The sequence below is a fragment of the Bos mutus genome, chromosome 19 (genome assembly GCF_027580195.1).
Source record: "Bos mutus isolate GX-2022 chromosome 19, NWIPB_WYAK_1.1, whole genome shotgun sequence".
Taxonomy (NCBI): Eukaryota; Metazoa; Chordata; class Mammalia; order Artiodactyla; family Bovidae; genus Bos; species Bos mutus.
In genome coordinates this window covers 24,639,444-24,660,003 of record NC_091635.1, presented here as the reverse complement: position 1 = coordinate 24,660,003, position 20,560 = coordinate 24,639,444, and the positions used below count along the sequence as shown (strand labels likewise).

The 20,560-nt window shown below is 55.7% G+C and overlaps 3 protein-coding genes across 8 annotated transcripts; all 3 read right to left on the bottom strand.

Annotated features, from left to right (window-relative positions):
- Positions 1–1,343: 1,343 nt before the first annotated feature.
- Positions 1,344–4,460, bottom strand: HOXB7 (homeobox B7). Of its 2 annotated transcripts, none has more exons than XM_005890361.2 (2): positions 3,950–4,460; positions 1,344–2,200 (listed from the first exon to the last, which is right to left on the bottom strand). In XM_005890361.2, the coding sequence occupies exons 1-2, from the start codon at positions 4,347–4,349 to the stop codon at positions 1,947–1,949; spliced, it is 654 nt and encodes a 217-aa protein (XP_005890423.1). In that variant the 5' UTR covers positions 4,350–4,460; the 3' UTR covers positions 1,344–1,946. The 2 variants fall into 2 exon arrangements, with proteins under 2 accessions (XP_005890423.1, XP_070244903.1); XM_070388802.1 differs by having other exon boundaries at positions 2,064–2,200; positions 3,843–4,460.
- A 441-nt stretch (positions 4,461–4,901) lies between these two features.
- HOXB8 (homeobox B8) lies at positions 4,902–19,327 on the bottom strand. Of its 5 annotated transcripts, XR_011467982.1 has the most exons (6): positions 19,197–19,322; positions 10,906–10,964; positions 8,490–8,658; positions 7,739–8,210; positions 6,485–6,954; positions 4,902–5,055 (listed from the first exon to the last, which is right to left on the bottom strand). XR_011467982.1 is itself a non-coding variant. In XM_070389727.1 (5 exons), exons 4-5 carry the CDS (start codon positions 8,160–8,162, stop codon positions 6,647–6,649), a joined length of 732 nt encoding a protein of 243 aa, XP_070245828.1. In that variant the 5' UTR covers positions 8,163–8,210; positions 8,490–8,658; positions 10,906–10,964; positions 19,197–19,322; the 3' UTR covers positions 5,791–6,646. The 5 variants fall into 5 exon arrangements, 4 of the variants coding, with proteins under 4 accessions (XP_070245828.1, XP_070245831.1, XP_070245830.1 ...); XM_070389727.1 differs by lacking the exon at positions 4,902–5,055 and having other exon boundaries at positions 5,791–6,954; XM_070389730.1 differs by lacking the exon at positions 4,902–5,055 and having other exon boundaries at positions 5,791–6,951.
- Positions 14,435–19,725, bottom strand: HOXB9 (homeobox B9). The gene is made up of 2 exons (XM_005890360.2): positions 19,197–19,725; positions 14,435–16,563 (listed from the first exon to the last, which is right to left on the bottom strand). The coding sequence occupies exons 1-2, from the start codon at positions 19,711–19,713 to the stop codon at positions 16,328–16,330; spliced, it is 753 nt and encodes a 250-aa protein (XP_005890422.1). The 5' UTR covers positions 19,714–19,725; the 3' UTR covers positions 14,435–16,327.
- Between the last annotated feature and the right edge of the window lie 835 nt (positions 19,726–20,560).

Here is a 20,560-nt window from a genome sequence, read left to right as displayed (position 1 = left end):
GTTTTTTAAATTTAAATAAGCCAGGATTTATAATCGAATAAATACTAAAAATCAGCTCCGAAGGTCTAGACGGCATCCTCCGGTATTTCTCAATCAAGGGGATGTTTTGGAGCCAAACAACCCAAATTCACCCCGGGTTTTCCCAGGTCCTCTGATATACGCCGGTATTTTGAATTGAGCTACCAGCGCCCAAATTCAGGAAAGGAAATAACCTCCCTCGCAAATTGTTCTTCTTTTTCTCTTTCTCTGTACCCCGGAGATTTCCAGGTTGCCGGCAGCGCGGACAGCGGGCAGAAAAGCGCGGAGGCAGCCGGCGGAGCCCGGGAGGCCCGGCGGCCGGGCGGCCGGGCTCAGAGCGACCGGGATGCGGCCACAGCAGCCGGCTAACTCGCACTGCTCGGCCTCTCGCTCCCGGCGCTCATTTTTTTCTCCCCCAGTTTTAAGTTTTATTTGGGTCCGTGGATCAATTTAAAATGAGGTAAATTAAATGAAAGTAAAATAAATTGAAATAAAATAACCGAATAGCTCTTGCAGAAAATATTTGCGGGCTGAGCGGAAAGCCGGGAGCATCTCGAGGTTGGAGGCCTGTCTGGGCGGTCGGGAGGTTTCTGCTCGCCCGCCCGGCCTGTGCCCAACGCCGCCTGCCCACCCACTCGCCGGCCGGAGAAGGAGTGGATTTGGGTGGTCACCTTCCCTTTCCTTCTGCTCTTCCTTAGCTTGGGGCCTAGAACTTTGGATTTCAGCTCTGTATGTTTGTGCCCCGTGGCGGTGCCGAGTCACAGCCTGGTGTGAAGGCTTGGATGAGGAAAGGTCTGTGGAACTCTGGGGTTTGGTTTGGCTTGGTTTTGTGAATGTGTGTGACTGAGCCTGTGGACTCAAGGACGTGTTTACTAGGGGGCAAATGTGAGTCTGTGTGTTTATAAGCCAATGTGTGAGTGTTATCCTGGTATGTATAAATGTGTCCGTGAGTGAGTGTGAATGTAGGTTTACTTGTGTGAGTGAATGTGAATACATGTGTTCTGGAAAGGGTTTAGGATGTGTGAATGCTTGTATATTTATTTGTGAACATAATGAATATGGGTGTTTGTGACTCTGTATGACAAGGTATATATTTATGTGCAATGTCCGCCTGTAACTAAGTGTGATTGTGTGCATTTGTGTGTCAATATGTGTAAAAAAAAGGGGGGGCTACATATGTGTGGTATCTGGCCAGAGCAAGGAACCCAAGGAAAAAGAGAGCAGATACCAGCACATTAAGAAATGAGCCGCAGCAGAAGCTGGGCGCAGGTATGCATGCCTATCTCTCACCTACTCCCAGCCTTAGAGACACAGAAAATAGGACATATGTTTATTTTTAATTTTTTATTTCTCCATCTTTCAGATATACATAGAATGGAAAGAGGATCACAGGGCTGGCAGGAGCAAGGAGCAGTGGGCAGACCAGTTGCACAGAGGGTACACTTGAGCTGGTTGGTGGGTCCTTGGGGCTCCCTAAGGCCCCTTCAGTGCCACTACTGGGAAGGCAGGGTGCTCAGGAAGACAGGGAACCACACACAGTCCAGACCCACAGACCACAAAGACAGCATCAAAGAGGGGGCTTACAAAACAACAAGATTTTACCAAAGACCTTACAATTAGCGACATAAAAAAGGGGGAGGCAAATTCCAGAAAGCTACAGAACAGGTAGATGATGTCCTTTCCATATAGTACAAAACAAACCTGACGGACTTTCCTATAGGTAGTATTTTTTTCAGTGTTAAGAAACCAAAATTTCACCTTCTCTTCTTAAAAAAAAATTAACTGCTTTCCATTTAAATAGTTTTGTTTTTTGCTTTTTTTCCCTCTCTATTTGACTTGAGTTTCCTGGTTCAGTTCCCAAAGCTGAGCTTCTCTCTCTCTCTTCCTCTCCCTTTCTCTTCTCTCTTCCTCTCCCCTTTCTCTGTCCCTCACTCTTCCTCATCCTCCTCCATCTCGGCCTTGTCCTGGCTGGCGGCCCCGGGGCCTGAGGTCTTGTTCTCTTTTTTCCACTTCATGCGGCGGTTCTGGAACCAGATCTTGATCTGTCTTTCTGTGAGGCAGAGCGCGTGCGCGATCTCGATGCGCCGCCGCCTCGTCAGGTAGCGATTGTAGTGAAACTCCTTCTCCAGCTCCAGGGTCTGATAGCGGGTGTAGGTCTGGCGTCCTCGCTTGCGGTCGGTCCCTGCGCAGAGTATTTACGGGAGAAAAGTCAGTGCGTGCAGAATAAGCCATAACAAGGAAAACCATGCAAGTGACCCTGGAGTGCGACTCTAGGCCTGCCCTGAGGGCTTTTCGCAAAAAGAAAAGGAGACAAACCGCCTTACAGGTCCAGTCTACCCCCTCCCCCATCCTGTTATGGAATGAGGAGGAGGTGAGAATTTGCAGATTTCCTTGGCGCAGTGGAGTTGGTCTGAGAGCAGTTGCCCTCTGCTACTTCCCAATGAGTGGCTGAGGTTCAGGCTGTCCTGCCTGCCCACCTGCCCAGACAACTCAGCCCTCCAAAGCAATCTTTGGGCCTCTGGGAAGGCACAGGAGGAGAGGAGAGACAGCAGCCTGGTTTGGGGTGGAACACTCAGTACCTGGCTGGTGGGGGCAGATGGGCAGGGGAGAGCTTCCCAGGTTAGGCCCCAAACCCTGAGGAAGCTGGAGGGAGGTTGTGCTGGGGGAGGTGCTGGTGCCAGCCCTCCTAGGAAGGAGACAGTGGGAGGAGGGGTTGGGGGCCTAATTTCAAGTCAGATAAAAGCCAAGCTGAAATGTTTATGAGCAGAAAAATTTGGGCTTTAATAAATCAGCTGGAAAGGCAGTTGAATTATGGAGCAGGTAATGTGAACTGTGACCACTAATACTGATGGAATAAGAGCTGGGCTTCTCTTGGCCCTCAACCCTGGCTGGACTGGGAGCCTCTGACCACATATCTTGGGTTTCCTGGATCTTGAGAGAGGCCTTGGAGTCCAGGGCAACACAAAGAAGGCTGTCTGGGACAGGCTTGTCAGGAGACCCCCACAGTGCCTCTGGTCTCTTGGGGTTTCTGCAGTAGCTGCCTCAGCGGCCTGCACTCTCTAACTCTTGATTTGACTTCTTGGAGTCCTTGTTTCTCCCCCAAGAGAACATCCATCCTTCTGGAAGGACACTGGAAAACTTGTTGGCCAGTTCTCCAGGGGTGCTAGGAAGGGCACCTGAGGAAGTCAGCTGGGCTCCCCATGAGGCCTCTGCTCCATTCTCTAGTTCTCCTGCCTCCCCCTTCCCAAGTTCACTGGGGAGTCAGAAGCCTCTCTCTTTTGGCCTCCGCCCCCTTCTCTCCACCTGCCTCTGTGTCCCTGACTGAATCCTCAGCTCTTCTCACACCCCCTCCTCCCGCCAGGCCTCTAGAGCCCACCTCTAATTGTCCAGAAGGGAATAATGGGGGAGCGGGTTGGCTGGGAGGAAAGAGGGAGGGGAGAACCGCTCAGAGCTACAGCCCCCTCCCCCAGACCTCATCCAAGCTGGGGCTGAGGGGACACACCCAGAGATGAGATCCCCGCCGGGGGAAGGGTGAAGGGAGGGGGGGAGACCCTAATGGCTATTCTCTGCAAACCCCAGCCTTCCTCCGCAAGACAAACGGCCTCGTCTCCAGCCCGTGCCGGCGCGGCTGATAAATATTTAAAGCTAAAAGGCCAGGAGGAAGAGTGGGGGGTGGGCTGGGGGCTCAGAGCGCCGCGGCGTCGGCGAAGAGGGATCCGCCAGGGAAGCAGAGCGAGCCTGAGAGCACCAAGCAAAAATGGGAGGGGGGCGGCGCGCCGTGTCGCGGCTCAGGGGGGGCCGCGTCCCCAGGGCCGATCTCCTACCAGGAGCACTCTGGACGCGAAGAAGGGCGGTTGGCCGGGAAGGGGGCGCCTTCCGGGATATGTGCCCGGGCCACTGCGGCTCGGGACGGCTCGGTGCGCGGCGTTACCTGAGCTTCGCATCCAGGGGTAGATCCGGAAGTTACTCTCGGCCGCCAAGTCCGAGTCCCTCTGCTCCTTGGCGCCCGCCGCCTTGGCAGAGTCGCCGGGACACACCCCGGAGAGGTTCTGCTCAAAGGGCGCGCAGTGCATGTTGAAGGAACTCGGCTCGAGCCCGTAGCCGGCCGCGTAGACGCCGGCTGCGCTCTGGCCCGCCATGCCCCCCCCGCCGGGGTACAAGCCCTGCATCGAGGCGGCGAAGGAAGCGCCCGAACCGGCTCCATAGCCCGGGCGCTGGGGGTTGGAAGCAAACGCACAAGAAGTTTGTTCGGGGAAGGCTCCGGTAGCGAAAACCGAACTTGCGGCAGGATATTTAGAAAATAAAGCATTCGCATAATACAATGAACTCATAATTTGGCCGGATGATTTGTAGGCAGGGACGTTTTAGTGTCGGTTTTACGAGATTCCTTGATATATTACAGAATTAGAGTCCAGATTTACACCAAAAAGGACCCCCTTTTTCCTCTCTGGACCATGTGACCCCGCCCACGTGACGTCCCCTCAGCCAATGGCCGAGCAGCCTCCCCACGGCTCCCGGTAATGTGGAAAAAATTGTGTGGCGTTGGATTTATAAAATATGATCAATAATGAATGGGAAAGCCAGGCCCTATGGATTGGGGCTGGGGGACTCCAGGGCCGCTGTCGACCCCCGTGGGCTGGAGGCAGCTTGCAGGCGAGATTTGGAGGAGGAAGGGATTGAGTGGAAGGGAAAACAAATAACCTGAGAGGGATCCGAGTTGTCACCCACCCCCGCCCCATCCTCCCCAGCCCGTTACCCAGCCAGAAACAAACGCAGAGATTGCACACAACCGGTGGGTGGGGGCGGGCAGGCCAGGTCTTTATTAATCTGGAGCGATTCAGCCTGCCTGGCCCTTTGGGGAAACTTGGTCCGGACTTGGTCCGTTTCTCCTGAGGTGAGGCGCGAGGTGAGCCTGGCCTCACGCTTTCTCTGTGTGCGGCCCAGACAGAACGGGCAGGGATGCAGCGAGGTTTCGTGGGTGCTCCCAGCGGTGCGGGATCCAGCCCCTGGGGCGTTGGATGCTGTAGTTTCTGATGGCTTAAAAAAAAAAAAAAAAAAAAAGGTTTGAAAATAAAAAAAGGAAGACGGTGGGGTGGGTGGGAAGAGAAAGGAAGGGAGGAGGGTGCCCCGGTATGCTGCTCTGATTCTGGGAGGCGGATGCCTCAGTCGAGCGTGGCTGCTGGAGAAGCAGAGCGAGAAAAGGAAGGCAGGCAGTGAACCACCACCTCGGCGCTGGGCGAAGGTAGCCAAGTCCCAGAAAGGGAGAGGCAGGGAAGAGCATCTCCCTTCTCCTCCCCCCACCAGAGTACGAGAAAAATAAAAATATAAGTCAGTTTAGCAGCTCGGTACTGAACCTCTACCCCTGCGCGCGCGCGCGCACACACACACACACACACACACACACACACACACAAGAGAGAACACGCAAAAACAAAGGGGGAGGTGCGGGGGGTGGGGTGGGACAAAGTCAACAGCCCACGCGCATCTCTCCAGCGTGGCCTGGGCGCGAGGGTCTCCGGGGCCCGCAGCCTCGGAACGCGAAGGGAGGGGGTTTCTCTCGGCTCCCCTCCCTCGTTTCTCTCTCCTCCAATCGCGCGCAGCCGCCTCCCTCACCCCCTGCGCCCCTGGGCCAAGGGACTGCACCACCTGCCTCCAGCCTCCGCCCCCTCCTCTGCGCGGCCGGGCCTGGCGGGCGCTAGAGCCGGTAGACCGGCTCCCCCAGCAAATCTGCAAGGCGCTGGGAGCAAATGAGGAGAGCGGGTCGGGCCAGTCTCGGGTTCTCGCTTGTAAACTTTATTGTAACTCTTCCGCCCTTTTCAGGCGCAGACAACAGAACAAAGTATAGAGGAACAACAAAATATATAATTAGCCCTCCCTCCCCCCAATAAAGCAATTCACGGATACAGGATACATTCTCTTCACAGTAAACCTAAGAACACTTTTAACAATTGCCCACAGCGCGCATGCTAACTAAAGTAACCTCTTTTGAGAAACACTTAAGACGAAATTGTCAAACCAAAGCGGCGGGCGCGGGGGGGTGGGGGGGTGGAGGAAAAGAGAGAAGCCAGAGAGAAAGCCAGCGAGCTAGGAAGGACAGCGGGGAGGGGGGATGGGAGGGGAAATGAGGACAAGAGAGAGAGAGAGAGAGAAAGAGAGAGAAAAGAGAGGGAGGGAGACAGAAAGAATTACGGCGTGAATAGGCAGTTTCATGTTGTTGGGAGAACTTAGCAGAAATCGGTACCTCGGTCATTACAAAGAAGCACGTTCAAAGGAAAAAAAGACCATTGCACAAGGAGGCTTTTTACACGGGGCGGGGGCGTGGGGGGGTGCTCAGCCAGGCCGCAGCCGCTTACCCTCGCAGGGCGAGGGAGTCCATGCTTAAAATTCTTTTCTTTCCCCCTGGCCCCCAAGAGAAGGGAAGGAGATCCACGGTAGCTCACACACAGAAGCTATTACGAGATACTACCACTAGCGGGGACTGGCGCGGCGGGGACGCTGCGGTGGGAGGCCAGGCTCCGGGCCCCGCTCGCGGGGCCAGAGCTCTCTCGGGCGGGGGCGGGCGACGGTGGCGCGGTCGGGGGACCGGCGGCCGCAGGGCGGCCGCGGCCCTGGCAGTCCCAGCTGGAGCCTACTTCTTGTCGCCCTTCTGCGCGTCTCCCTCGTCCGCCGCCTCCGGGGCCCGCTCCAGCTTCTGTTTCTCCAGCTCCTCCTGCTCGCATTTGCTGCTGGGGAACTTGTCTTTGTTGTTCTCTTTTTTCCACTTCATCCTCCGGTTCTGGAACCAAATTTTGACCTGTCTCTCTGTCAGTCCCAGTGCATGCGATACCTCGATCCGCCGCTTGCGAGTCAGATAGGGATTAAATAGGAACTCCTTCTCCAGCTCCAGGGTCTGGTAGCGGCTGTAGGTCTGTCGGCCTCGCCTGCGTCCGGCGGCTGCTGGGAATAGGGGAAAGGGCGAGACAGAGGGGAGGGGAGGGTGGGGGAGGGGGCAGAGACGGAGAAGGTTGGAAGATTCGTGAACCAGCCTAGGAGACCAGTATATTAAGGGCAGGGGACCTTCTACCCCGCGCAGGGGCGGGGGCGCTGGGAGGCCGCGGTCAGTGGAGGGGGGGTGATGAGGGGGATCAGACACCACTGAATCTAAGGGAGCCAGAAAGGGGTCCCCCCTCCCCTGGTAAGCAGCTCCAGAGAGTTGGGCGGGGGTGGTTGAATCTATTAAAAGTGCCATAAACTTTAGAAGGAAGGATGTGAAGGAGGGGGAAAAATAAGAATAAAAAAAGCCGGGATGGGGACGAATGGACCCACCTTGAAAAGCCCCCAGAGCCTCTGCCCCAGAAGAAAAGTTTCTTCAGGGTAATTAAACTATAAAGCAATTGAGAAGTGCAAAAGTTGAGCGCCCCCACTCCCGCCACCCTTTCTCCACTACCCCCCATAAAACAGTAAAAGGGGAAAAAGGAGGGGAAGAAGAAAAGTCAGGCAGGGTGAGGGGTTTATGGATTCAGGAAATGTCGCTTAGCGACCTCCTTCGAGGGAAACAAAAAGAAGAAAAGGAAGGAAAGGGAGGAAGGAAGGAAAGAAGGGGGAGGCTATCTGAAACGGAGCGAGCACGTCTTCCAGGAGCTGGGGACACCGCTGCCCGGCCTGCCCGGCCCCCTGCCCGTCCTGGGCCCCGGGTCTCCCTTCCTCCCCCGCCCCCCGCCGGCCCCCGACGCGAGCTCACCTTGCGGGCGCATCCAGGGGAAGAGCTGTGTGGGCGACGGGCTCTGCTCGGACCCCTCGGCCTCCTCTCCCAGGCCGCTGGCGGCGGCGAGCTTGCAGTCGGCGTACTGCACCAGGTCTGGATCCTGCGCACCGAACAGGCTCTGCCGCTGCAGCGGGTCGTAGCCGTAGAAGTTGCCCGGGTCCCCGTGGCACGCCACAGCGCACGGGTTCTGCTGGTAGGGAGCCGTGGACAGCGAAGACGGCCCGTGGTAGAACTCCTGGATTTGCGACGGGTGCTGGAAGCTACCGCCGCTGCTGGGACCGTACACCACGGTGGGTCGGCCGCCCAGGTCCTGGGCGAAGCCGCAGTCATAATAATTGGGGCGCAGGGACTCCCCGGTTTTGTATTTGGAGAACAGTGAGTTGACGAAATAAGAGCTCATTTTATTGAATTTTGAGGCGGCGGCGGCGGCGGCGGCTGTAGTTGGGGGCTGTTGGGGAGGGGGTGGGGAGGGGGAAAGGGAGGGAGAGAGAGAGAAAAAAACGCGGATTCGCCGGCTCCTAGTCACCCTCGCCAGGAAAGGAGACGGGAAGGGAGGAGGTGGGGGAAAGAAAAGAAAGAAAAGGCGAAGAAGATCTCGAAGCCACCACACTTTTTGTGATTTCCAGGAATAGAAAAGGACAGCGAAGCCTCCAAAAGTCTAAGCTTGCATGGCAGCCGCGGCTCGCTCGCCCTCCCCCCACCCCCCACCCCCCACACAAAAATATACCGCCACTTAAAGAGGTCCTCGCTTTACATTTCGAAGAAGGGATGCCAGTTCATAAACAGTTTTCGGTGATTTACTTCCCTGCAAATGAGTTGTTTCATATTTTGCACTGTCTTTTCATGATCATTTGCATCCATTAGAGACCCCGCATCCTATTGGCTTCTCCGTACTCCTCCCGGACAGAACGCAGAGCGAGGGTGAGAGCGAGGGAGAGCGAGCGAGAGAGAGAGCGAGAGCAGAGAGCGCCAGAGAGTGAGGAGACAGCGGAAAAAAAAAGGAGGGGAAGAAAAAAAAAAAACACCCAGGGAGAGAGAGGGGGAGAGGGGGAGAGAGGGGGGAAGGAGAGGGGGGGGAGAGAGAGAATGAATACGGATTAAATCTGTTTAACTACCTACATTAATGAGATATCTCTTGCCTCACAACAAATCAAATACCTTCGCAGACCACCCCCAAAGACTGATGTGGGGGAGTCACGGAAAAAAACACGCACACACATACACAACGCGCCAGGCGTAGGCACGCTGTTAATTTCGCGATTTTAACGAGGCAGTTGGAGTCTTTTTAAATGTCAGGGTCGCTTCGGAAAAATGTAAAAGAACACGGTTTAATTGCGCCGAGTTTTAAAAGGTCCTATAAATGTAATTGGTATTTTAATACAAGTTATCAAATCATACAGCTTCCTCTCCTAAACATATTTTCAAACAAACGAGGTAGTCATATTTAAAGCTTTAATGATCAATTTCCTTATTATTGATAAAGGTTTAACTATCGTGTGGAGGGAATTGGCTGGGTAACCGGCCCCCAAAAAAACGGCTGTAAACTCTTTAACAAACTATAAAACGCAATAAAGCCGAGTCTGTTGTTGTTTATGCCGCAGCGCATAAAAGCTGTTAGCATTTTACGAGTTCTTTCCTCTACAGCTATAAAACTGCAGCTTCGATCGCCCCCGCCGCCCGACTGCAGCACGGTGGGGGTGACAAAGCCGAAATGAGAATGATTATGAGGTTTTTTTTTCGGCGCAAACGGTGACTTTTCTGAGATTTTCCGCCTCCTTCAGCTGTGGGAGCACCTGCCCCCACTCCCTCTCTGGAGCCCCCAAAGTAGCCCTCTCTGCCCCACCCGGGCCACTCACCAACTTTCCTTCGTTAAACAAACAAGGTTTTTCTTTGGAGAAGGGATTCAGGAGGGCTTGAGGAGGCATCCGGAGGAAGAGCTGAAACTTTCTGGTTAATGGGCAGTGGAGAAATCCTGAACAAAGCTCACCCTGCAACTCATTCTGTAGTTTAACACAGCCTTGGGTGGCTTGGGAAGGGGGTGCTAGAATGAGGAGGGGGTCTCTAGAAGGCACTGGGGCCCAGTAAGCAAGCCTTTAGGAGACCAACTCTGTATGATGGGAGAGGGGCCTGATGCCACCCACAGGATAACACCAGCTGGGCTGCCCTAGTCCTGCACCCAGGCCTTGGGACCCAGTAACCAAGCCCAACTGGCTCCCAACCTTCTCAGGCCAGTTCACTACGCCTTCCACATCACCACTAGGTGAGAGGGCACCACCGGGCCAGCAGCACATCAGAGGGAGGGGAGAGCAACTGAGGCTGCCCTCCCGGTGTCTGGCCTTGGTGCCCGCAGTCTTGTGCTTTCCTTCCTCTGCCCTGGGCAGTGACTGCAGAGGGTGTGTGGGGAGGGGCACCTTTTAGCCTTCACTGTCCTTTCAGCCACTGTCACTGCCTCACCTGACCTTGGGGTGGAGGGATTTGGATACAGCAAGGCCAGAGTCCCCCATGTTCTCTCCTTTCCCCTTGGGCGCCTCTAGTTAAACCTGGCTCTCCCTCCAGACCTAAGGACCTAGGGCCTGAAACACAGAGTGCAGAACCCAGCTGACTGGGTGCCACCCTGTCTTGCCAGTTGCCTTTGCTGGCCTACTGGGCCTAGTGACAGTGGTGGCCAAGCTTTAGAAGGCCCCAAACTGAGAATCTGAACCAATGGCTTCCTGAAGAGGCTCCTTGACCAAGGAAAGGAAAGAAGGAAGGAAGGGAGACAGAAAGACATTTTCTAGCAACAAAGGTGGAGGCTTTATAAATACATTCAGTCTATTGTTTATTCATGAGAGAGTGGCTTGCTTTTGGAGGGGTGTTTTGGGGGGTTCCACTCATCTTCCCCTTTGTAAAAATGAAACCTATTACCTCTTCTAAGGGGAAGGTACCACTGGGGCCACTTGATCCTTCAAAAGTGAATCTGAAGACTGGAGAGGGGCTGATAGGGAAAGGGAGAAAGGAGAAAAGGAGAGGAGCAAACCAGGGTCTTGAATGTTTACCGCCTGGCTGATAGGTGGTGAGGCAGCGGGAGGCAGAGTTAAGTTGTTGCCGAAGCAAACATTTTTATCAAGTGCAGGGGATTTTATGGTCATGATTTGAGGACTCACCGGTGAGGTAGAAATTCAATGGCTTGTTCTAAATCATCCCTACACCGTGCCAGAAATTCCTGATGGAAGGAAAATGTTTCTATTATAAGAAAAAACAAGAAAGAGCGAGGAGATAATTTATAAACACCCAACGGAGCGCAGATTTATTAGAGAAACTCAAGTTGAGAAACTCCGCTTTCCGCTTCGCACCGGGTCCAGGGGGAGGAGAGGCGAGGCTGCAGAGTGGCTAATTTTAAGGAGAAGGGGGGCATCTATTTCTCGCGCAGGTTTGTCCGAAATGGGGAGCAAGGATCGGGCCGGGCCGGGTGGGGAGGAAATGGGAGATTTGGAATCTAAGGGGCTATGGGCAGGGGCTGACAGCGCGCGGGTCACCGAACGAAAAACGCCTGGAATCCAGGCCTCCAGCTGCTAACTTGAGAAAGGACTGGTGCTCTCCAGGTCTGCCTGAGGCCGGGGCCAGGGCGCACGGAGCCGGAGCTCTCACCTGGAAACCACGGGACGCGGGAGAACCGAGCCCGTGCTTCCTGCACTGCGCCTGTCCCCACAGCCACGCAGAAAACGCACTCTTTTCTGGCGGCCCAACTTGGCCCAGAACTACTCAGGAAATACCCGAGCCTTTCGCACCTCGCCGTCCTGGGGAGCCCCTGCCCCAGCCTGGATTGCCCGGCGCCGCCCCGCCCAGCCCCGGCCACATACAAAGGCTCTGGAGCCTCGGTCCTTGCCGAGCCGCAACGCCGGCTCTGGGCACCTCCGAATCCCCGCCAAAGCCACGGATCCGTTCCCCCTATAGTGCCCCTATCCCCCACCCGGCCTGGCTCACCAGGTTCCCTCTCCCGCCGATCTTGCAGCAGCCTGGGGCGGCTTTCTCTCCATCCGACCCGCTTCTGCCCGCTCGCCCTCTCACCTGACCTGCTCACCCGTATCCGCAGGCATTCTTCTCCCCCCTATCCCGGAAAATCTCATTTTTCTGAACCAATCCTCCTCTTTTATTTGGATTCACTGGTTCTATAGTTACCATTATTCCCCATTTTCATGCATTTGTTGTCCCACGGAACATAGAAACTGGGTGAGAAGCCCTGAGCCCTCCTTCTGGGGGAAATAAAATGATCATTTGAGGAGAGGAGGTCAATCAACATCACTATATCTTAAATCTATAAAATGGGGGAAACGGCCATAATGAACCCTATTTTTATTCTGGGCAAATACTTCATGACTTTTGGTAGCGCTCAATTCATAGATTTCAGGGCCGACCGAGGTGCGAGGTGCAGCCGCAGCGCCCGAAGCCGCCGCACCGGGGATTTTTCACGTGGAGCAAGGATGCCATCTAGCGGCCGTGTTGAGGAAAGGCGCCGCCGCCACCGCTCCCTCCTGCCTCTCAGAGAACCTGCCACCGTGCCAACAACCCCGAGAAACTTTCAATATTAGCCTAAAAGGAGAGGAAAATGAGAGCGTGCGAAGGGGAAGGCGTCGGAAATCAGGAAATGGTTCATGAAATTGTGCAGTTAAGTTAGAGATTTAAAAAAGAGAGAGAGGAACAAAAAGAGAGGGTGGGAAGGGAAAAATAAGTCAGCTTTTCTCTCACCCCCCACCTCAAGCCCTTAATTTCGGGCGGTGACGGCCGAGCAGTGCGCCTTGTATGGCCCCTAAAAGGGGGAGCCGAACACTTTTCAAACCCAACACGATTGTTTCAAATTCTGAGGGAAAACAATTGGGCTTTCTGTGGGGGGAGAGGAGGCCCGAGAGGGTGGGACAGAACTAAAAGGATCAAGAGGCTGCTCGCGCCCAGACGTCTGGCCCCGCCGGACCTTCGTGTGTGTGTGTGTGTGTGTGCCCGCGCGCGTGTGCAGGGGGCTTCTCTTTATGACGCCCGATTGGGGGGGGGGGCGCTTACGAGGAACAAAGACTAGAGTCTCAATTGCGTTCTGTGAAGCGTTTGTGACAACAAAGTGTTCTTCCCTCGCCCCTCCCTCCTCGCCCCTCTTTGCCCCCTGGGGCCCCCCGGAAACCCCGCGCCCCGCGCTCCGGGCGGGTGTAGGTGGGGGCGGCCGAGCCAAGCCCACCCATTCGCCCGCCAGGCCGGGAGCCCAGGCCCAGCTGTGGCTCTCTCAGCTCCGGAAAGTTTCCCCTCACTGTTTGCTTTGCTGCTGTTTAGTTTCTTAACCTTCAGAAATTTATACGCTATAAACTTTTATAGCGGTCATATTCTTTTATTGCTGCGCACACGGCATTGAATTCCTCTCCCGGCTTCTCTCTGGCTCGCACTCTCCCGGTCCCCCTCTCTGAATCTCTCTCTTTTATTACAGCAGATTTCCCCATCTCCGGCTTCCGAGCCTCTGCATCTTCGTCTTTGTTTGTCTTTAAAGAAGCCACCCGGGGCTGGGGACCCAGACGCCGCCGCCTGAGGCTTCCCGGGGCGCCCTCGCTCCCCTACCCGGCAGCACTCCGTTCAGTTCCTGCCTCTCTTTTTGCGTTTTCCTTTTGGCGGAATCTGGCCTTCTCAGCTCCTTCTCAGCTCAGGCTGGCTCCTGGGAGCCCAGGATGGGGAGGGAGCCTAGTCTACGCAAGCTCTAAAGGCAGATTCACTTGATATACCGACTGGAACCCTCGGAGGAGGACGCGGGTTGGGGCCCCGGCGTACCAGGAGCTTCGCGTTCTCCTGCCTCCGGCTGTCTCTCCGATTTTGCGTTCGCTGGAGAGGGGTAGGCCTGGCCTTTTCGCTTCCAGGCCGATTTCACAAGGGCCAGGCTTTGTCCCCACCTCTATCCCAACCTCAGGCTCTCCGCGGACTGCAGCGCCGTTGGGTGGGCCCGGTGGGAGGCTCCAGCAGGAGACCGGTGCCCAAGAGCCAGCCCGGCAGAAGCGGAATCCCAGCGCCTGGATGAGAACCGCCTGGCGGCCGACAACAGCGCTCCTCATCTGAGGCTTTGGTGGTGGACCCGCAGTCTGAGAGGGACAAAAAGGTGCCTTTTGAAACCGAATTTAGTTTTGGGGTCCTATTGGGGAAGGGATTCCCACCCCCCGCCCCGCCTCAACTATTTCTGTTCGACACACAACCTTCTCTCCCAGCCTGAAAGAGCTGCCTCCCCAGGCCCCACTCCCACCAAACTCCACCCGCGTTACACCAAGGCTGCGACCCCGAGGCTCAGACTGGAGCCTCAGACTCCAGGTGGGGATTGAAAACCTAGGGTTCACTCTTTTTGAGGGGTGGAAGAAAGGACAGCCTGGCCTTGTAGAGACCTCTATTTGCATCCTGTCCCTCTGCTGCAGGGAATAGCAGAAAGAAGTTACTGCTCTCTTCACTTGTGTGACATTTTAAAGTGGCCAAACCAAGGTGCCTTTCTCAGCCAGCTGAGAGAGGACCTGCTTCCAAGCATGGCAGGGCAACCTTGCCTTTCCTCTGGCTCTGGAGGTGGTGGGGAAGTCTCCAGCATAACAAGAGGAAGGTCTCATTGCTGCCTGCAGACCCAGACCCCATCTCTAATCTTTCTTTCCTTTTCTTCCCCTCCAGTCTCCCAGCCCTCCTGTTGGAAGGTTCTTCTCAGTTTAAGCAGAGGTCCTGGGTCCAGACCAGCTCTCAGCTCCTGCAGGAAGCCCACCCTACAAAGTCTAAGGAGAAATCTCTTGGGCACAGGACTTTTCTCTTTTTTTCCAAGCCACCCTCTTGGAACTAGCACCTCTACTCTGGTCAGGTGAGGAGAGCCAACACAGAATGACACACGAGAGGCTTATTGTCTAGAGTGATATATATTTTTTGTTCTTTTTCTTGTTTCTTTTTCTTCCAAAACAATCAGAGCTCTAAGCCCTTCACCCTCCCCTCTCCCACCCACAACCCTCCCTTGTAAGCGACAACTGAAAACAGGCGAGACGATCACCCCCAAAGAAATCACAAAACACAGCACAATTTCACGACTGCCACCGACGAAGCAAAAAAAGTTCTACTGGAATGTCCCCTTGCAGGGTCGGGATTAGCAGGAGCCAGAGTCTATGAATTGAGGGGGGTTGGAAAGGGGGGGAAGCAGGGGAAGGAAAGGAAGCAGAGAGTAAGCCCTAGTCTAACGCTTAGGTGCGATTTCGGCCTCTTTCCTTAGCAAGCGGGACTGCTCCCCAGAAGCCTGCGCGCGCAGGTCGCCATCCAGGCGGGTCTCAGCGCTTCTGCGCTGAAGCGGCAGCTGCCAAGCCGGAGGCTCCTCCGCAGGGGTCGGACTGGGCAGGACTGGAGGAATAAGTCAAGCTCCGCAAGCCCAGAGTTTTTGCTCCTCCCTGTCCTCCACGACTTGCTCTGGAGAGGAGCCCAGGAATCGATGTACAATAAATTCTCCATCGGGTTCTCCTGACCTGCTTTCCGGCCTAAGGAGTAGAGCTAGCAGAGGATGGAGGGTGGAGAGGGGGGTTCTACAGGGGTGACTTGACTCGCTGGTGCAAGGTGGACTGGCCGAACAGAGTTGATTTCAGAGCTGGGGAGGATGCAGAAGAATGCAGCAGGGCCGGTGTCAAGCAAGAGAAGCCACAGTCTCTGTCAAGCAGGGCACAGATGAACGGGAGGATGACACTGTCAAGGCTTATGACCCACGATCTGACCTCCTTTTGTTGGAAGGATAGGAAAACAACATGCAGAATTAAACATTTCCTGCAGCAAAACGTGTGTATGTGGACTACTTTCATAAAACCTAAGAGACTCTCATAAGACCACCACTGCCTTTCCTTGCCCTTTCTAGCCCACCAGCTGGGGAACTGAGTTTATCCCATTTGGCCTTGAGTCCATGCCTGGGGACAGTTAAGGAGTCCATGGGGGTGGTGGTGTGATGCTGGGCCCCTTGAACTGCAGCGCCTCATTCAGGAATGTGTCTTGAGACATCTTCTTCGTGTGTATTGCATTGGGGGTAGACCCTGGACTTTTCTGATGGTCTAGGGGCTATTCTGCCAGACGTGGGGTGTAATGGCACTTGGGGTGTCACTTGAGTGTTGACTGTGGGCTTTTCCCATTGTTACTGTGGGCTCCAGGCTTTATCCAGGCGGGCATCTGTTGGGCTGTGTGCAGTTGGAGTGTCCCCGGGTGACTTTGGGATAGGTGTGTGGGAAGGAACAGGCAGGTTGGAAGTGAGGAACTGGGGTTGCCCAGAAAAATTAGGAGGGTTACTAGGGACTCTACTAGGGGTTGTCTTTCCTTGTGGCCCATCACCTTCTTAGGAATCAACTACATCTACCTTCTAAATCAATAAAAACTCCTCCTGAGACCCAGGGAGAAGAGAAGGACAGGTGAGGGCAAAGGAAAGGAGAGAGCCTCTAGATACAGAAAAGGACTTTGAAGAGAAAGATCCCCTTCCCCATTCACTTGAATACATCCCAGACAGCACTGGCTCTGCAGCCATCACTTATAAATAAGTGTGAGATGGAGAAGGGGTGGGGTGGGCTAGAGGAATCTTTACTCTTTGCCCTGTTCCTTATTCATTTTCTTCATTTTCATCCGCCGGTTCTGAAACCAGATTTTGACTTGTCTCTCACTCAGATTGAGGAGTCTGGCCACTTCGTGCCTACGGTCCCTGGTGAGGTACATATTGAACAGAAACTCCTTCTCTAGCTCCAGCGTCTGGTATTTGGTGTAGGGACAGCGCTTTTTCCGGGAAGAGCGAGCGTGCAGCCAGTTGGCGGAGGGGTTGGCTGAAAGAGAAGCAGCGATAGAATCAAAGAAAGGAAAGGGGGTGAAGGGCCCCTGTGTTCTCCTTCCAAGAGGGTGCCCCTTTGGTCTCTACTCCCCATTTTGCATTAGAGAAAGGGCCACCTGGGCCTTCAGCTCCCAGAAAGGGTCTCAGAGATGGGCCAGGAGTTGCTATAGACATTTCCAGGTGAGAGATTTTGGGACAGGATAGAGCCAAACCTGTGCCAGGCATCCCACAACTTCCCAGGCTTTCCCTGTCCCAGGCCCTCTCTCAGTCTCTTTCTCGGCTTGGGTCAGAACTGGTTAGGATTCAGGTCAGAGCCCAGCCTGGCTGAAGCCCCCTCCCCCACCAGCTCTACAAGACTAACTAGGCTGACTGAAGAGTACTAGCTCTAAGTCTGAGAGGTAAGAGAAAGACTGAGCTGGGGGAGAGGAGAGTGGCTTCTGCCCAGCCAAACTGAGGGGCCTCCTGGCCCTCCAGTCCAGTGCACCCTCCTGTCTTAATCACAAGCGTGGGTCTCTTGGCCACATGGCAGCAGGCATATGTGTCTATGTGATATCTCGCTGCCCACCCCCCCCAACACCACACACCACAAATATGGTTTGCATTTAGAGACGCAAACATTCAGCACACTCCAATTCACATGCAACCCAATTACAACCATTTATCACCTCCAGCCTGTGGACAAGAGAGCGCTGGGGGCTCACAGATAACTTATGGTCGCAATAGTCTCCGTTTCCGCTCCTGCTCATCTCGCAGTTTGGTTAAAGCAAGTTCAGGGAAATTGGGACGCAAGATTGCTCCAGTCCCAAGGTGGGGAGCCATGGATCATGTGGGGGTAACAGAAGTCCATCACAGCACACCTAAATCCAACTGGCTCCACCCGGTGAGAGGGAACAGAGAAAAGGGTGACTGAGGGGAAGTGGGGGATAAAAAGGAAACAAAAATATATGCAAGTTTCTCTTCTCCTTACCCCTGAACTCAGAAAAGTTGCCAAATAAAGCAGAGTTAATTAAAAATAGCAGCCACCCTCTGCTAGATTTCTTCATCTCAAATGAAAAACACTGAATTTTTTTTAAAAAGTAATAATAATCTGGTTCACCCTACACTAAGTACCCTGTCTTACCAATTTGCAGTGCTATTTCCTTAATGTGATTGCCTGGGATGAGACCCGCAGTCACATTAAATATGAAAGAGGAAAAAAAAAAAACTGTTAATAATTGATCCTAGCCAAACTGCTGCCTTGCAATAATGGACTTTCCAGGCAGAGTTTGGGGGCCTGGGGTGGGGGGCCTGCTTGGGTGTGAGCAGGGAGGCTTTGGGAAGAGCCGTGTTACCCAAATGTCAGCTCTTGTGATCCCACCTGGCAGGTTGGAAGGGGTGACCTGAGGGAGTAGGGCAGCTCTCTTCCCTCCAGCAGGCAATAAACCCCAAAGGACCCGTGGGTCACTCTGTTGGTGGGAAATTCGGCAGGGCAAGCAGAGACTTAAAAAATCTGACCCTCACTCTTGAAAAAGAGTAAGGGGTGAGGACTTGTCCCCACCAGCCTGCAGGTTATTGTTTGGGGCCTAAGAGCTCCGACCAACTTGCCCTTCTCAGCCTTAAAAAACGAAAAATCCGAGACTCTTTCTGATCCCCTTAGGGAGCAGCACCTCCTGGAAATTAGTCAGACTGGGGTTCCTGGAGGGGGTGCATTTGGAGGGGTGGGAGACGGTGAGAAACTACCTTCCGAGGATAAAGTTCTCCGCCTCTCCGCAAGCCTCTCTTCCCCCCACCCTTCCTCTCCCCAGGGTCCTTTCGGGATCTCTCTCCACGCCGCGGGTCGGCCCTGAAGTTCGGAAGCGATTCCTCGACTCCCCGCGAGGCGGACAGCTCCGGCTGGGGCTAGGGAGCCCTGCGGAGAGCAGCGGGAACCGCAGGAAAGGAAGCCGCAACCCGGGCGAGAATGCCAAAGGAGGGGAGGGGGCGACCGGAGGGAAGGCTCCTGGGGAGGGGCCGGCGCATCCCGGGAGGGGGCTCAGTCTCTGGGTCCTGGGCTTCCCCCGCCCCTCCCGGCGCCGGCTGCGGACCCTGAGCGGCTACTGAGCGAGATCTGCTAGGAACAATCCTCCGCCAAGCTGTTGCATCGCAAATAAAATCCTAATGAGCCCCCTCCCACTTCCCCTTGGCCGGCTTTTACGGTGTGCGCGTGGCGCGGGGAGCCCTGCCAGCCGTGCAGGGCCCGGCTTCCCGGCGCGCTCCCGCCCTGGCCCGCGCGGGCTCTCGGCTTCTCTGGCTGCCTCCCCGGCCCCGCCAGCTCCTCTCCCAGCCGGCGGTTGTCGGCCTCTTCCCGGGCTTTCGGCGGGCCTCCGGGGGCGTGGGGGAAGAGAGGCCGAGAGAGAGGCGAGCTGATCCCTGAGCCCCGGGTTCCCGCTGGACTTGACGGAGTGGGGCGGCGCGCCTCCGGCGGCCTCAGTCTCCCTTTCTGGGGCACCCAGCTGCCTCCCTTCCTTCCTCCGTCTTCCCTCCGCCCTCGCCTGCTCTCTGGCCAACGCCGCGGTTTCCCTTCACATTGTCCGCAGTTTATTGCCTCTCCCCTCCCCTCCCCCTCGCCTGGCCTTCGGCCTGGGTATTTCCTCACTTTTTATAACTTACTTTGATCCGGCCTCTCTTTGTCCTCGCTTCCTTCGCAAATTTTATTGTCCCCGTAGCCGGGTCTTTGATTAGACAGGACGGCCTCCCTGCCCGCCGAAGTTTCCAAACTGTACTCGGGCGTGCCCTGCTTGAGCAGCTCCCCAGGCGCGCCCAGCAGCGGCTCCGCCTTCACAGCCGCCTGGCCCTGCCCCGGAGCAGCTTCGCCGCGCGGCGCCGGCTCCAGCCAGGTGCGGAGGTACCTGCTCTCGGCCGGCGGGACGCCCTGGGGCTGGATGTAGGGGTGGTAGACGGACGGCAGGCTTCCGGACGCGTGCGGGCTCAGCGGCGCCCAGGATGCGCCGAACACCGGCGCTTTGGGCTGGAAGCTGCACGAGGGGAACTCCAGGTGCTCCGCGTGGCCCGGCTGCCGGGGGCTCGCGTACTGGCCGGAAGGAAACTTGGCTGGAGGCGCGTCCTCACTCTCGTGACTTATGATCGAGTCGACATAATAGCTGCTAAGCGTCCCAGAAATGGACATTCTCAGACATTATCCGGGCGCTCGCAGGGGGAAGGGAAACGCTCGCGCGCGGCGCTCAAGCAGGGAGAGGTGGCACCCGGACCGGTGTGAGGGCTTTCGGACGCGACCCCCAGCCCCCCACCCTCCCACCCCCACCCCCTGCTCAACTTCTCAGCCAACAAAGTACAGTGGAGCAGCCCGGCTCAGCGCTCCTTGCAAAATGATTGGTCAAAGTTTTTCCGACTGCCTGATAAAGCGTCAGCTCCGACATAAATCAATCGGGCGAGGGGGCTGCGCTCTCGCTGTCATACGTCCGCACCGCATTCCATATCGAGGATGGATTGTTTTATGCTGATGCAATGTGCTATCACGTCAGGGCTCCGGCGGCCACGTAACCTCAGCCCAAGCTGCCGGCCGCCCGCCCCCACCCCCCCCACCCCCGCTTTTGCAAGAAGGGGGGCAGTTCTCGACGTGGGGCGGCGGGGGCTGAGGAGAGGCGGAGGGAAAGCAGCGGGCTGCCTCGGGAGGGACGCTGGCTGTGGAGCCCTCTCCCCAGGCGGGTCCGAGAGGGAGCGCAGGACACAGGGAGGGAGAGAGCTGCAGCCAGGGGAGCGGCCCGAGAGGCCCGGGGCATAATTAAAGAAAGAGGAGGTGGTCCCGGCCAAACACACCTCCACTCCACCCCGCCGGCCCTCGCTTCCTCTTCCCAATCCCTTGACGCAATATGTTTATTAAACAATAGCGCGGCAGCAAGCCACTGGAGATGAAGGAAAGGGGATGGGGGAGAGTTGGGGTTTTATAGGAGGGGACTCTGTAACTAGTTTGGGATGTTTATAGGCCTGGGACTTTCTCCTGACCCCTCAGTAGC